Source organism: Scleropages formosus, chromosome 2 (genome assembly GCF_900964775.1).
Source record: "Scleropages formosus chromosome 2, fSclFor1.1, whole genome shotgun sequence".
NCBI classification, from domain to species: Eukaryota; Metazoa; Chordata; class Actinopteri; order Osteoglossiformes; family Osteoglossidae; genus Scleropages; species Scleropages formosus.
This window is the reverse complement of record NC_041807.1, coordinates 34042825-34057444: the sequence shown is the minus strand read 5'-3', so window position 1 is coordinate 34057444 and position 14620 is coordinate 34042825. Positions and strand designations below refer to the sequence as shown.

Here is a 14620-nt window from a genome sequence, read left to right as displayed (position 1 = left end):
ACGCACATTTTATAGGCAATTCGGCAAAAAACATCTTTGGATGGTGGGAAGAAACTGGAGGACCCAGAGGAAACCTGCGTGAATATGGGGAGAACAAGCAAACTCTCAACAAGCTGAGCCAGATTTAAACCCACATCCAAATGCTCAGGCCAGGAGCTGTGAGGCACCAACCTTACACGCTGCACTGCCGTTTTGCCCTCTTTCTTAATATTACAGTTTATTTCTATAACTACATCTTACTGGAACACAATGTTACAAATATTCATTTGGAACATCATAGCAACCAGAGTAGTAAACTGAAGATAATGATTGGTCAAAGTGAATTGTTTTCTGAAGTTTTTAATATCGGCTCATTGTCACGCCTGCTATACAAGAAAACAGACCGATAATCGTAATTTTCTGCTGCATATTTCTGGTGCTTTGCTGCAAATAGTTTTGCCGAACTCCACTGCTTTGAAATAATCACATTATTTTTAGTAGCAATGCTTTACCTCTGGGACATTATTCCATAATGCTGACAATTTAAACCTCTTTTGTTGCGATTGTATATCATTTTGGTTTGCAGTTAAACAACACGGAGTCATATGGTTAAATTTTAATTCAAAATGAGTAGGTGGTTCTGATTCTAAGAGCAAAAGGCAAGTACAGGATCTAATCATTGGTTAAGCGGTTACAGAGTTGCTTATGAAAACATCAGTCATGTATTTTCAAGGTTAAAGGCATACTTAGTATAGTGGATATATTAGCTTTATTTAGCACCATAGCAACTGTTTTATTCCTGTTACTATACACAGTCTCTTGTCTCTAATGATGTTACTAATAAACTGTTGTCATCTCATAGAAGTGGCTATTCTGAAATAAAAAGCAGCGCTCATATCTTATCCAGCTAAATGTATTTTAAAAAGGTCACTTCACAGGGGTTGATTGGAAGTGTTAAATTCAGATTGCCAGTTGCAGTTTTATTTGCTTTCTTATTTACTTAAAGCAAACTGATTCTGTGGTGAAATTATGTACTGTCAATATACTGTACTATGACTGGAGGAAAGTCTGTATATTGATGAAGACTATTTGCAGCATGTTACACTGTTTTTTGCAGATCTCTCCGGATTTCATTTCTCCTCCTGTGAAAACAGTTTGCCGTCTGTAATGTTTTTCTTCCCCCAGATCTGCGTGATTCAGCACATGCTGCATGGCTAACTCCATTTTTATTAATATTTTCTTTACAAAAAACACTTGGCATCTACCAGATTATGTAAAGAAGACCTTTGTTATGTTCCAAAATGCTGGGGTAAAGGCACAGTGTTGCACCTAACTGATTATTCCTTATACAGACTGAGCTCAGAGTTCAGTTTCAAGACATGTTTGTTTATTATAGTGTCTCATGTACATTTCAAACTGCAGTTCCTCACCTCTTCTCCACTCAGAATAACAGTTAGAAAAGACCTTTTATTGTCACCCTACGTACTTCTTGTAGAGTTCGGTGCTTGGAGGATGTGTTGATGGGGGTACTCTCCTTTTTTTCCACCAGAAGCAACCTAAAGGGTGCTCTGCAGTCTGTTGCTTGCAGAGATGACTATGGAAACTACTCTGCACTCACTAACAAACATTCTTTTCCTTAGCTTGAGGGGCTTCAATGTCATCTTTCTTCACCCTTCTTGACTGCTTATCAGATTTTGTCCCTGTTACCCACTCTTTGCTTCAGGAACTTGTCATAATAGCTACCACCTTGGACATGTTAATATGCTACTTTTCCAACCAGTTCATTTGTGTCGTTGAATAATTTTCTGACCTTTAGAAATTCACCACAGGCGTGCTTCAAGGATCAGTCTCGGGACATTTTCTATTCAACGTTTACATCCTTTCCTTACATACATTGATATTCTCTGAATTCCAGTATCTTCTCAAGGGCAAGAATTAGACCTCCAATGGGGAGATCCTTGTACAAAAACAGCCCTATTTGCCAGCAAAATCTCAGTGAATGCAGATATTAATTGAATCAGGTGCTTCTAATGAACATGTCATTTGAATTTCAAATTTGCTTTCTAGGGAAAACTATAACAATACCCCCTTTCCTCTCATGATATAAAGGGTGCATTCTGACTCTGTTTATGCTGAATACATACATCTGTGTAACATCCAGAAGGCTGGATGGCAGTCTACCAACAGAGATTAAAAGAGTGGATCCATTTTGTCTGTAATGAAAAGAGCCCAGATACAGAGAGCACAGATTATTCCAGCCAGGCACTGGATTTCTACTTAATAAGTAGCATGAAAAGAACACAAGGAACCATTATACACATGATAGGATGTCCACAAATAGCAGCTTTGTCAACAGTCATTTCAAACCTTATTGTTACAACCTTAATTGATGCAAAAATTAAAAAACAGACCGTGATGAGCGTTTAGTGAGTTAATTTCAGTAGCACATGACGCGCCAACACCAACACATAAGCAGCCTTTATACTACTTTAATAGATTCATCTGTTCAAAGTCCATTTCTGTTGATGTTTCATGTACAGCATGCCTTCTGCAGGCTGTGGGCTCACTCATTGTTTTTCCACTTGTTTCCGGAAGGGGTGCCGTGGTAACAAGGAACTCTTACAGATGTCACCTGTATGACCGATTGACAGGACTGGCATCATACGGGCTACAAGCACAGAAGTCACTGACATTCTAATAGGAACAAATTGTTCATTTGAACATCCCAGTAAGAGTGTCCAGTCCACCAAGCATGAACAACATTAACTAAGGAGAAGAAAGTCTGAAGATAATTCGTTTTAATCATGCTTTTTATCTCACAAGGATCGACTATTCTAACATATGATGCATTCTTCATTAAGCTTTTCACATGTCGTGGTAGAATAGCGATAAAGGACATAAATTATTTCATTCCAAATACACACTAGAGGTATACAAAAGTTGTCCTTCATTATAAACAGGACGGATTTGACGCGACTTCCCTGAAACATCTGCATTCGCTCAATAATGGCCTCCCATGGCCAGTTGACATTCAGATTCTGCAATCTACAACAGAGCCTCCAGCTGAAACAGTCATGAATCTCAAAATGCCAGACAGAGGTCAAACTGAGATTGTAGTATTGTCAATATAAATGTTAAAAAGAATTTTACAAAATACCAGAGCACCAGACGGTTACAGGAAACTGACAGAGGAAGAGGATTTATAAACTGGGGCTCTAGGAACCCGACGACGGCTGTATGGGGATGCGCTTCTTTATCCAGGTGTTGATCTCCTTCCAAACCGAGTCCGCAACCTCTGGAAGCTCGTGGTGGAGCGCATGGTATGCACCTTCGTACACCTGAGAGACATCTGGATTAGCACAGTGCTTGTACACACTCACACACATATTCATCTCCTTCCTTCAGCACGTCACACAGCCTACAATCTCAGTGAGAGGAGAAATATTTTTAGGACCTGACTAAACTGCTCTATTTTCACACTCAAGTAGAGAGAAAATGTTTGATTTCCACATTCATGTAATGCATTTTTACTGCACCAGAAAGAAGAAAAGAGAAACCAGGAGGGGAAAAAAAAAACAGCTGGAAGTCAGTCCATGGATGTTGGCGTTCATTTGTTTTTGATTCGAAATTGAAAAATAAAATAGGAATTACGATGCCTTCATTCATTTTTTGATATAATAGTGAAAGCAGAAAAATGAGAAAAACGGCATTTTTTCTTTCTGAGCACATAAAAAAATGAAAAGGACTTGGTCATTAATTTTCTCTACGTTTAATCATACAGAGTGTAGAAATCAAAATCTTGCAATACCAAATATGATGAATGAAACGTACATCTCGTCATGCTCTACTGCCACTAGCCAGCTAGAACTTCACGGTGCTTTTAACACCTGCGCTTAATTAGTAATAAGAGTCTTAAGAAGTAGCACCTGAAAAGTAAATCCCGTCGATTTCATCAGTGGACATGTCATCCTCCCTCACTGTCACACTTGCTGCTTTTGAAAAGCACCTAGTGATCCATATTCACGTCTGAGTAACTCGGAGCGAAGCCAGCATGTTCGATGAAGCTACTAATGGATTTATTTATTTATGGTATGATCAAAAACAGATCTTTAGCAACATACGGCAAGTTTTAAGCTGTAAAATTGGCTTCACGTAGCCAAAGTTTAACATCTGTATTGTTGATATTCATCAAATCCACTGGTGTGGGCGTGTACGTGGGGCAGTGATCCAGAAAATGTTTTGCAGTTTGTTGCTGCTCTCCGCATGGGCATCCAGGGCCAATGGATTATGCCCGGTTTCAGTTAGTTTACATGCGGGTTGTTCAGGAATACCACAAAATGAAATAACTGAAGCAAGAAACTATAAATGCGGCATATTTTAAATATAAGGGGCGGGGAGGGGGGACAGCATGGCGGGTTTAGCCAGTGCCTGCTCTCTGGCGGATCTGGGGTTCGAGTCCCGCTTGGGGTACCTTGCGGCGGACTGGCGTCCCGTCGTGGGTGTGTTCCCTCCCCCTCCAGCCTTGTGTCCCATGTTGCCGGGTTAGGCTCCGGTTCGCCATGACCCCGTTCAGGTCAGCACTTTCAGACAGCATGCGTGTATTTTAAATATTTTACATTTTGAGCAAAAAATGGTTTTTAAACACAGTTAATTCATAATTTGTTTTTCATTTTTAAAATAAAAAAACGAATGAACGCAACATGCATGGACTTTTTTCATAAAGTGAATTTTCAACCATTAACATGAACAGCCTCGTATTTGTATATATAACTACTTGCGTTTTTCCCTTCATATTTACGTTATACGTGTGTTGCATGTGCACAGATGTCACTATTTGTGGAAGCGTACCTTCATCTCCTTGTCAGAACTCGGGGCCTTCTCAAACATCACCTGGGAGCCTCGGATGTCACAGAGTTTATCCACGTCCCCATGAAGCAGCAGGAAAGGCCACCCGATAGTGGGCACGGCCTTTTCGATCCGCTCCACGGCGTTCATCAGCTGCACGGCGAACGAGACCCGCAAGCCCCTGTGGTAGATGAGCTCGTCCTTTTCGTATGCCTCCACCTGCAGGTCCAGGAGTTAAACGCACTCAGCGCAACACGGACGGACACGGCGGCCCTCGCTGGCCAGGCGCGGAGCCATTGAACCGCACCTCATACTGCGCAGCAGCATGTGCTCTCCTAAGGATGGCCACATAACGCCACATTAACTTTCGCTGTATTTATTTATTCAGCTGATGCCTTTGTGCACAGAAGTTTACACAGTGAAAAAAATTACTCATTTATACAGCTGGATATTCTTACTGTCAGTTCAGGCTAAGTACCACAATCAAGGGTACTACGGTAAAACCAAGGAGCTTCAGGTTACAATGTGACAACCCTAACCGCTAAGCCGCGTCCTGAACCCGTACCGAGTAACAACAGATGTGCTTCTAGAAACGGCAACACCCCATAAACTTTTAACACAATCAGTAAAGATTACCTAACACGTTTATGAATTTCTTTTACAGTGGTTTTAATTTTAAAAACATGAATACCATGACTGGTTTTGGAATAAAGCTTTCCATATAATTAAAAGGGGAAAGTGACCACATAGCTATACTTACAAAATTTAATATATTTTTGTATTATAATGGTGGCGCAGCATGGCATGTTCAGCCAGTGCCCGCTGTGTTGCGGGTCTAGGGTTCGAGCCCTGCTTTGGGCACATTGCAATGGACTGGCGTCCCATCCTGGGTGGGTCCTCTGCCCCTTCGGCCTTGTGCCCTGTGTTGCCGGGTAAGGCTCCAGCTCGCTACAACCCCGCTCGGGACAAGCGGTTGTTGCCGATGGATGGATATATTATAACAAACTTTTACCACACCATCTACATACATGTATAATTTCACAAATTTGGGCATATATTTACGGTCACAGTCTTACCTGCTTCTGGTCCCGCGAGATCCACTTGGGCTCAATGGCACCCAAAGATAGGTTTGGCACCATGTGGTTAAGAAGTTTAGCGACGGCCACCTGCGGAGAGCATACAGAGGTCTGTTTCACATTGCGAAGCCCACTTTAGCTGGCACCGGGGGTGCTCTGTGTCACCGATTTATCCGTGGGGTGAATCACTGGATCAGAATTACACTGACGGCATTTTAACCCACATGATGGTGTGCGTCAGGGCTATTCCGTGTAGAGGGTCCATTCCAGGTGGGTTCTGGTCCAGTTAGACAGAGATCCACCTCTTTGACATAATGCCTTGTTCGAACCCATTTTACTCCATGTCTGAATTGTTGATGATGTAAGGATATTTGGAAAATGGCCTGTACTCAAGCCTCCGGGACCAGGAGTTGACATGTACTTCTGTGAGTGTCTGTCTGTCTGTATGTGTTTAAGCACAAGGTCACAAATACGTACGTCAGCTGTGGACTTGGGACTAACAACTGATACATTCAGAAAAGCGGTTAACGTAACGAGGCAGGCCAAACAGCGTCCGTTCACCTTGAAGTCCGTGGCCGTATCAGGGTTCAGCTGAATCAGGGGTGCGATCAACACCACCCCAGCAAAATCACCGGGGCGCTCGCAGGCGGTCAGGATCGAGATGGCTCCGCCCTGGAACGGCAGCGTGAAACACAAGACACGGTACAATTGGATTTGAGGGGAAAAGGCACAGCTGCGGGTATAGAAAGCTCAGTGGAGTGCTCCCCGGCAGATGGTGCATTTATCTGCACAAGTCAGAACATCTGCTTCCATGGTGAAATGTGTAGACGGTATTTTAACCCAACAGTTCCTCCGTTTTCCTGATTTAAATATTGTATTTTACAGCGTGTTGTACGTCACACACGGTCTGCATGCTCAGGTTATGCAAAGAAGTGCCTTTTTGGTAACGGGCATCGTAGCTGTTACGCTTCTCCCTCTTTGCCACAACGAGATTCCACATGTGTGCAGCACTTTGAGGTTAGCCGGGTTCACGGTGTCCCGGTTTAAAGCTGACCCCTATTGATGTTAAACAACGAGTTGAACTGTGATGCAAAGCAAGACCAAATCCCCACCAGATAAGGAAGAGCTCTGGCATCAAATCAGCGGCGTGACGGTGTGAACACTTGAGCTGTAGTTATATAAGGCCTGGGCAGTGGGACAGCGGTGACACGGAATTCAAACGGAGGCAGAATCAAATCCGCGTAACTCCGCCTGCCAATTTTTCCCTCACTTTCCTGTTTCACACATCATGAGGGCAGATTAAAAAATGTGAATGTATGTCAGCCGAAGCCTTGTTGGGTCATCCTCGGGGCTCTCCGCTTTCTATCCGTACAGAGCAGAGGTCAGCACCGCATTGGAAACCAGTGACCTTGTTTACTACAGTGCCATGTACTGTGAAAATGTGGGTCTGGGGTCAGAGCTCAAGTTAGCTGGGCAAATAAACAGTCCAGTTCCCTTTCCTGATATGGACAAGAGAAAAAATCCTGCTGCCGTACAATACAACTGATGGACATAACGAATTGTTTTAATTGCGACTCCCACATCAAACGGTGCTACATGAAAAGTATGGAATCTAAATCTTTCTTTTTAATATCCTAAACATTCATTTCCTTTAAGATGCATATATCCTCCTGAGACCCAAAACAAAAGGAGGTTTTTACATCTATTTCCAGCGTTTCTGGTCTCATTTAAAAGCACTGAATGTCTATAAGCTGAATCAGGGCTCAACATTGTGACATATACAGCTGGGGAGATACACGTGTCCTCTAAAGTGGACAAAAATGAATGGTTGGGTTTTGGCGGCCGCACATGGAGAGGACAGGAGCCTTGGCCACACCTTCATCTCCCAGATTGACAGCGGGACCAAGTGATTATTCATTATGAGGAAACAAGCATCAGGTGTGGCCACCTGAACCGATGAATGACTATAACAAAAGATACGCATAAGGTGAGGAGGTTGTATGGGAAGGTTTATTATCATTATTATTATTTAAAAAAAAAAAACTATGAATGCAAGTGTTTTTTTCATTTTAAAAAAAAATAGGGTAGTTACTGCTTTGGCTTTCCTGTAATTCTGAGTTCTGAATCAGTAGTTTATGATGCTTTGTTGCTATCTGATGGGGGGTTTCCTGTCATTTAGTTCACAGTATCTGAAGACATAAGCCATTTTTTTTTTCACTATTTAATAGTTTCAGTTAGTGTTTTCATTAACGGGAGACGGAAAAACAAATTCCATCCATGGTTGCCTTGTGTCTGCTCACACAGCGGACCAGACACACCCTGGCATTTTTTTTTCTTGCAATAGTTAATGTTATTGCAACAATTACTTTTGTATTAAGGGTGAGGGTGTTTCTGGAAAAGCTTTCAAAGGCACATTTCCGAAGTGATCCTTCCTGCCAAACAGAACTTTCTGCCGCTACCAATGTGGTTGTCATGTCGGTGAAATACAGCGTGGCTCTTTTTCAACGGAAAAGGCGTAATTTGGTCATCGAAGGGCACCTCACCATTGAGTGTCCGATGAAGAAGATGGGCAAGCCGGGGTAGCGCTCCTTCATAAGGTCAATGTGTTGCAGCGAGTCTCTGATGTACACCTGGAAGTCCTTGACCACCAACCTGTCCCCTTCGCTCTTTCCATGACCCACTGGGGGAAAGATGCAGAAAGAGGAGAGTCCTGAATGGCTGCTTACAACACGTACAGCCCCAGGATGGCTGACGGATCACCTTAAGACATGCAAGAAGCGAACAGAAACCTGAGTGAAATGCAGAAAAAGGAGGAAGCAATTCGGTAAGATGACTTTTTAAAACACTTGAAGTTTAATATGGACAGCAATGGATCTCTCTCTCCTCTAAGAGGTTCCTCACAATACCACACATTTCATCCCAGCCCTCAGTTGGGTACACTCTAGTGCGTTCTATCAAACTGTTGTTTCCGGGATAAGAAAAGCATTTCAAACCATCCTTTTAACGTCTCAGCATGAGCTGTGCGAATGCGTAAGTGCAGCCAGTTTTTGTTCTGCCAGCTCAAATGACTGTATTTGACAGCAAAGCCAAAAAAACCCCATGTTCCCGTATTTACTGTCTTGTTACTTGTAGAATCAGTTCTAACAGTTCTTGGAAATCAGCAGGGCACACAGACCAAGTTTACACCATGGTCACAGCAAAAATATATTTAAGTCTTGTAGACACAATTGATCACACAAGTGACAATGTAACTTCTTTTTGCAGTAAATATCATCCATCCATTATTAATAATTGCTTGTCCAAAGCGGGGTACAACCTGGACAGGACACCAGTCCATTGCAGAGCCATCACAAAGACTCACTCCATGGAAGGAAACCCATGTGAACACAAGGAGGACATGCAAAGTTCACACAGCCTGAGCCACATTCAAACCCATGTCGAAACCCACGGCCCTAGAGCTCTGAGTCACCTTTGCAATCCACTGCACCACCATGCAATATTTGAGGAAAAATACCAGATCAAACACAGAAGAACCCGAATACAACGTTCGTGTAGAAATTTAACATGTATCTGTCAGTAAAAGAAAAATAGCACAAAGTACAGTATACGGAAGCATGAAATAGAAAGCAAAACTAAAACCAGGCTGACAACAGGGACAATGGAGAAATAATATCTGATTCCAGTCGAGTAGCGATCTGGGATCAAGGCAACAGCATGAAGCAGAGATTGGGGCTGGTGGTCGGAGGGTTTCCGGCGTAAATCCCGCCAAGGACCGGCATACCCCTAAGCACAGTTCATAACATGAATTCTTTGAGCAATAGTTCAGAGGAAAAAAATGAAATACGAAACAGGAAACATCCCATGGGTTGGGGCATCGGCTAACGAATGCGTAATAAGAAATCATCCCCGGCTGCATTTAATTTTGCTGAAACTTAATTTTGTGGGGCAGCAAAACGAGGAGCGGAGCAGCTGTTTTTGTTTCGCCGTTCGTTCATGCAGAACCCACTGCGTTTACCTGAAAACAGGCTGGTTATGCATGGTATTTTCACGGTGCGCTGCTTTTTAAGCATTCGAGTGGACTTCTGGAGCGCGGGAGGTGTTTCAGTCCAGCAGCGACCCACCTGCTTCAACTCACTGAACTGTCTTTTTCCAAGCTTTTAGCAGCGTGAAGCCGGCCGGACTCAGCCCTCGGGGCAAGAGTCGAGTCCAGCTGCACAGTGAAGGGTGCGGGGGCGGGCTTGGGTTTCATTCCCTCACCGTGATCATGGGCGAAGACAAGCAGGTCCTGTTTGGTCAAGTTCTGGGCAAGGTCGCTGTAGCACTCGCAGTGCTCTGCTGCTCCGTGAACTACGAACACCAGTGCCCTGGAACCAGAAAAACGATGCAGTCACTCACACACACACAGAGAGAGAGAGAGAGAGAGAGAGCTGATTCTCACCCTCTCTAAACCTGCATCATTGACTGTTCTCACTAGGGAAATGCAGAGTTTAGGCGATTCCGTTGCGGACTAAGCGCAAACGGGGTTACTTTGTAAACGAGCCGTGTGCAGAGCTCCTGCTCGACCGCTAAGCCGGCGCGTGCTGATGAATGGAGCGCTCGCGCAGGAAGGCTTTTGCGCGGCGGAAATCTTCTCAACGAACCGCGTGCAAACGCCGGGCGCCGTATTGTACAAAATCGCACTCGCATTGTGGCTTCCTTGCGCTCGCAACCTTTGACTTCACACTCGTGAACCCTGCAAACGCACAGTACATCAAAACCGCCTTCCTGTCGCATTTCTAAACTGCAACGTGACGCTGAATGGGGCCTTTTTTCCGAACCGTGGCGCATTTAAGGGGCTAAGAGGATTGCGCCGCTAAACCAGCCCATCGAACGCGAAGGGATCAAACGGTCTTGAGAGCCGACGTGGGGTGCGGAGAAAACCCGGCTAACGGCGGCGACAATGGCGCCTATGTAAGCTTAAGTGGGAGAGCGCGTTCGTCCAAAGCTCGGGTGGACACACAGGCCGCTTCGGGTGGAATAAACGTGTTTAGATTCCACAAGGGCAAACGCACGTAGCAGAGTAAGCCTGACCTATTTTACACTTATTTTATACCTATTTTATACAAGATGTAACAAAGAGTTTGCGTAACGTAATCCCTCCCAAAGACAGACAGACAGATACACACACACACAATGAAAGACATTGTAACAAACATGGGTTGATTGTATTTCTCACTGAAGAAGCACTGCTCTGCGCTGCTCTATTTTTGCACTGGCAACCTGCATTTAAAGAGACAACAAGCATGTCACTTCTGGCGATTATGAAAATGAAACTGTCTGACAGTATGGAATAATCATATTTAAATTCTTCCGGGAAATTTGCCTCGACACACCGCGATCGCAAGCGCGTTCATAAGCCCTAGTGTAACAGAATAACCAGCATCCTGTAAGACGTCCATTTTGCTTTATTATGGCAAGAATTAGAAGAAAATGCTCATCTGTCAAAATAATTAAAATTCATGAATAATCTAGTAACTATGGTGACAACACAATTGTGCCTGACAAAAGATGAATGGTTACCATGGATACAATACCTTTGTGACACTGCGGACGTGTAGTAGCGCAACCAGACATGCACCGTGCACATACGTGCATATTTCAGAAATCATGTTTGGCGGGTGTGGAGATGAAAGGTCAGGGCAAGTGCTCTGCACACACACACACACACACATTTTCAGAACCGCTTGTCCCATACAGGGTCACGGGGGAACCGGAGCCTACCCGGCAACACAGGGCGTAAGGCCGGAGGGGGAGGGGACACACCCAGGACGGGACGCCAGTCCGCCGCAAGGCACCCCAAGCGGGATTCGAACCCCAGACCCACTGGAGAGCAGGACTGTGGTCCAGCCCACTGCGCCACCGCACCCCCCAAGTGCTCTGCAGGATACAGTAAATACAGCGAGAGCGGATTAAAAATTAAATTCACATTGCCACAGATTCCAGGCCCGAAAGTTGACATGTCGGCACCAGAGGCAGCCTTTTAAACGATACAGGCTGTTACACCCTATTTTCCGCCGATTTTGTAATGACGGAATTTACTCCCACATACACCCTGTTTAGTCATTATTAGGATCATCTTGGAGGCACCAAACCAAAACAGCCATTACTGTAAATCAACTCAACATGTGTGCCCAAAATGAGGAGAGTGCTGGCAAACACTGCCACACCCGTATATTAGTATTAATATTAGCATTACATTATTACATAACATACACTGATTTATATAAATAAATATATAATACATAACTGAATATATTATTTATGTACTACATAAATACACAAGTATATTATATATTTCGCTGTTAATAATAATTATAATAATAATCTTGAAATTATAATAAATATAAATATAATAAAAATCATCACCATTTTTTTGCATAGCTGATCATGCTTTTCTCCAGAACAGAAACGCGTAGCATGATTTGTACAGCTGGGTAATTTTGACTCTACTAATTTAGGAGTGCCAGATCGAGGCTAGTACGGCAGGATCGGAAATATATATATAGGTCGCGAACCAACAACAGCCGTCGTCGGCTTCGTTGCGTCCCTGGTCTTAATGGACCGCACTACCTGATCTACATAAAAGAGAAATACTATCATTTATAGAAGGACTGCGGACAGTAAAATTCGCGCGCGTGTGTGTGTGTGTGTGTGCGCACTGCGTGTGGGCAGCTGAAACAGTTAGAGGACGGGAGCAGAGTAGGTGACGTTCTCGAACCCATGATCTGCCGGAATAAAGTTGTGAAACAAGACGCTCTCGGACCGGCGGCGGCACAGCGAATGAATGGTGGCCGCCTGCTTCCGACTCCCACCTCCGTCCGTGTCGCACCGCGCGCACCAAACATGCCGCGCACGCGGCGGCGGCGGCGGCGCAACGCGAAACGAAACAACTCGACGACTGCACAGACGGAGAGCCGCGCGGCGCCGCGCGCTGCCTCCTTGCTTCTCCCGCCGCCGCACTGACCTTGGGGGGGCCTCCGGCACCCAGTAGCGGCAGAACAGGTGCTGGCCGTCCGCGTTCACGAGGTGCTCCAGGTCCGCGCGGGGCACCCCCTGCGCGTCGCGCCGCTGCTCCGCGCTCCCGGACATCCCGAGCACTGTCTCTGCAACGTACGCGCAGAGCGCGGACATGAGCCCGCTGCCGTACAGGTAGGCGACGGCGCCGAACAGCGCGCACGAGGCCAGCGCGTTCATTGTGTGGGCTTCCGCGTGAGGACGCAGCCGGGGGCGCTCGGCTGCGCAGACGGCGCGCTGTCACAGCGCTGACAAGGCGGGCTGCGTGTAGGGCTGCGGTGTACGCGGCGACACCGGGCTGCGTTTGTCACCGTTTGTCACTCTTCCGCCCCCAGCCAGGGACACTTTATGTACTTATGTAAATATATGCGCTGCAGCTACACACTGACTGACAGAAAGAACTGCGCTGTGACAGATTACGCCGGGCAGAAAGAGGCACTTTACTACGGTGTCATTCCCGCAGAAGCGAAGGAGGGAGACGAACTGGACTCACTTCCCGAATAATACCTTTAACTTCAGCCCAAAAAGGCCACCGTGTTTCAAAAAGAGATGAGTAACAGGTCAAGAGAAGTGCACGAGAGTCGTGTCATCTGGAAACACGCAGTAAAACACACTTTTGCTACTGGAACGTTAGCGAAGGCTGAGCCGCTCCATCTGTACGGCAGGTTTGTGTTGCGTGTGTGAGGCAAACAACCCGGACCGGACCGGCCCGAACTGGACTGGACTGGACCTGGACAACGTCCCCGAATGTCCCAGAAACACGACTTCTCGTGGAAATACACAAGTCAACGCTGCACTTAACCCACAATTCCTGCTTTGCCTCAGTGTTACTTATATTTCTGCCCGCCACTCCCATTTCAGTAACTGTTTTTCAAAGACCTGCCCTCACTGTGATGGAAAGTTCTGGTCAACTTTTCCACGACCAGCATATTGAGGCTAGTATATCGCACGCATTCTTAAAAAAATGTTTAAAATTCTTCATAAATTAGAAAACGAACACGTGCGTAAGGTTTCATTGGGCTGCCGGTAAATCCTACCACCAAATAAGGTTAAAAGCAGCGCCGGTTACTGTCAGACTGAAAAAGCGGTTTGGTTGGAAGGTGCAAACACTGCCGAGTGTGGGCTGCTGTGAAACATGGTACTGTGCTGTACTGTAATTCCACACTAGAAAGTGTAAAGGAGCCGGAAGCCCCGCAGGTGCGTCGCCCGGAGAGCGTACTCACTCCGAGGATGGTGGTGTAAGTTGTACGTCTGGAAGGGACACCGCGGTCCAGCGCTGCTTGTGCTCCGCACCACGGCGATTCGTACAGTAAGTACAGTACGGTACACTGTGGGAATGTCACAGGAGGAGGCGGAGAGCCACGGAAGTCCATCCAGGATGCCCTGCCCACATTCCACACGCCGTGCTTTGAGAAGTTCAAGAAAGCGACTTGTAATGTTTAGCTGCTTCGTATGATTTCTTACCCAGCTGGGTGATTTTTACGGCCCCGGCTCAGGGTAGGTACGTCAATTGGGGGCGTCGCTGCACAAGCGGGACTTGAACGTGGGTCCTTGGAGCGCAAGACGGGAGAGTTAACCGCTGCTCCACCTGCTGGCCTATTATGGGAGGACAGAACACACGGTGGATTAATTTAGTACACGGCTCACTTGGTTCAAAGATGACCTGA

At 45.5% G+C, this 14620-nt stretch overlaps 1 protein-coding gene across 1 annotated transcript; it reads right to left on the bottom strand.

Moving 5' to 3' along the window:
- Positions 1 to 495: 495 nt before the first annotated feature.
- Positions 496 to 13923, bottom strand: mgll (monoglyceride lipase). The gene is made up of 7 exons (XM_029259664.1): positions 12904 to 13923; positions 10158 to 10264; positions 8444 to 8580; positions 6462 to 6572; positions 5901 to 5990; positions 4828 to 5043; positions 496 to 3317 (listed from the first exon to the last, which is right to left on the bottom strand). Exons 1-7 carry the CDS (start codon positions 13131 to 13133, stop codon positions 3195 to 3197), a joined length of 1014 nt encoding a protein of 337 aa, XP_029115497.1. The 5' UTR covers positions 13134 to 13923; the 3' UTR covers positions 496 to 3194.
- Positions 13924 to 14620: the final 697 nt, after the last annotated feature.

Bases quoted from the DNA above. Each gene is read 5' to 3' on its own strand.
- mgll (XM_029259664.1), bottom strand. From the start codon at position 13,133: ATGAACGCGCTGGCCTCGTGCGCGCTGTTCGGCGCCGTCGCCTACCTG. The intron at 10,265-12,903 runs GTCAGTGCGGCG...TTCTGGTTCCAG, and splicing joins GTGCCGGAGGCCCCCCCAAG to GGCACTGGTGTTCGTAGTTC. The intron at 5,044-5,900 runs GTAAGACTGTGA...CTGGACCTGCAG, and splicing joins TCTCGCGGGACCAGAAGCAG to GTGGAGGCATACGAAAAGGA.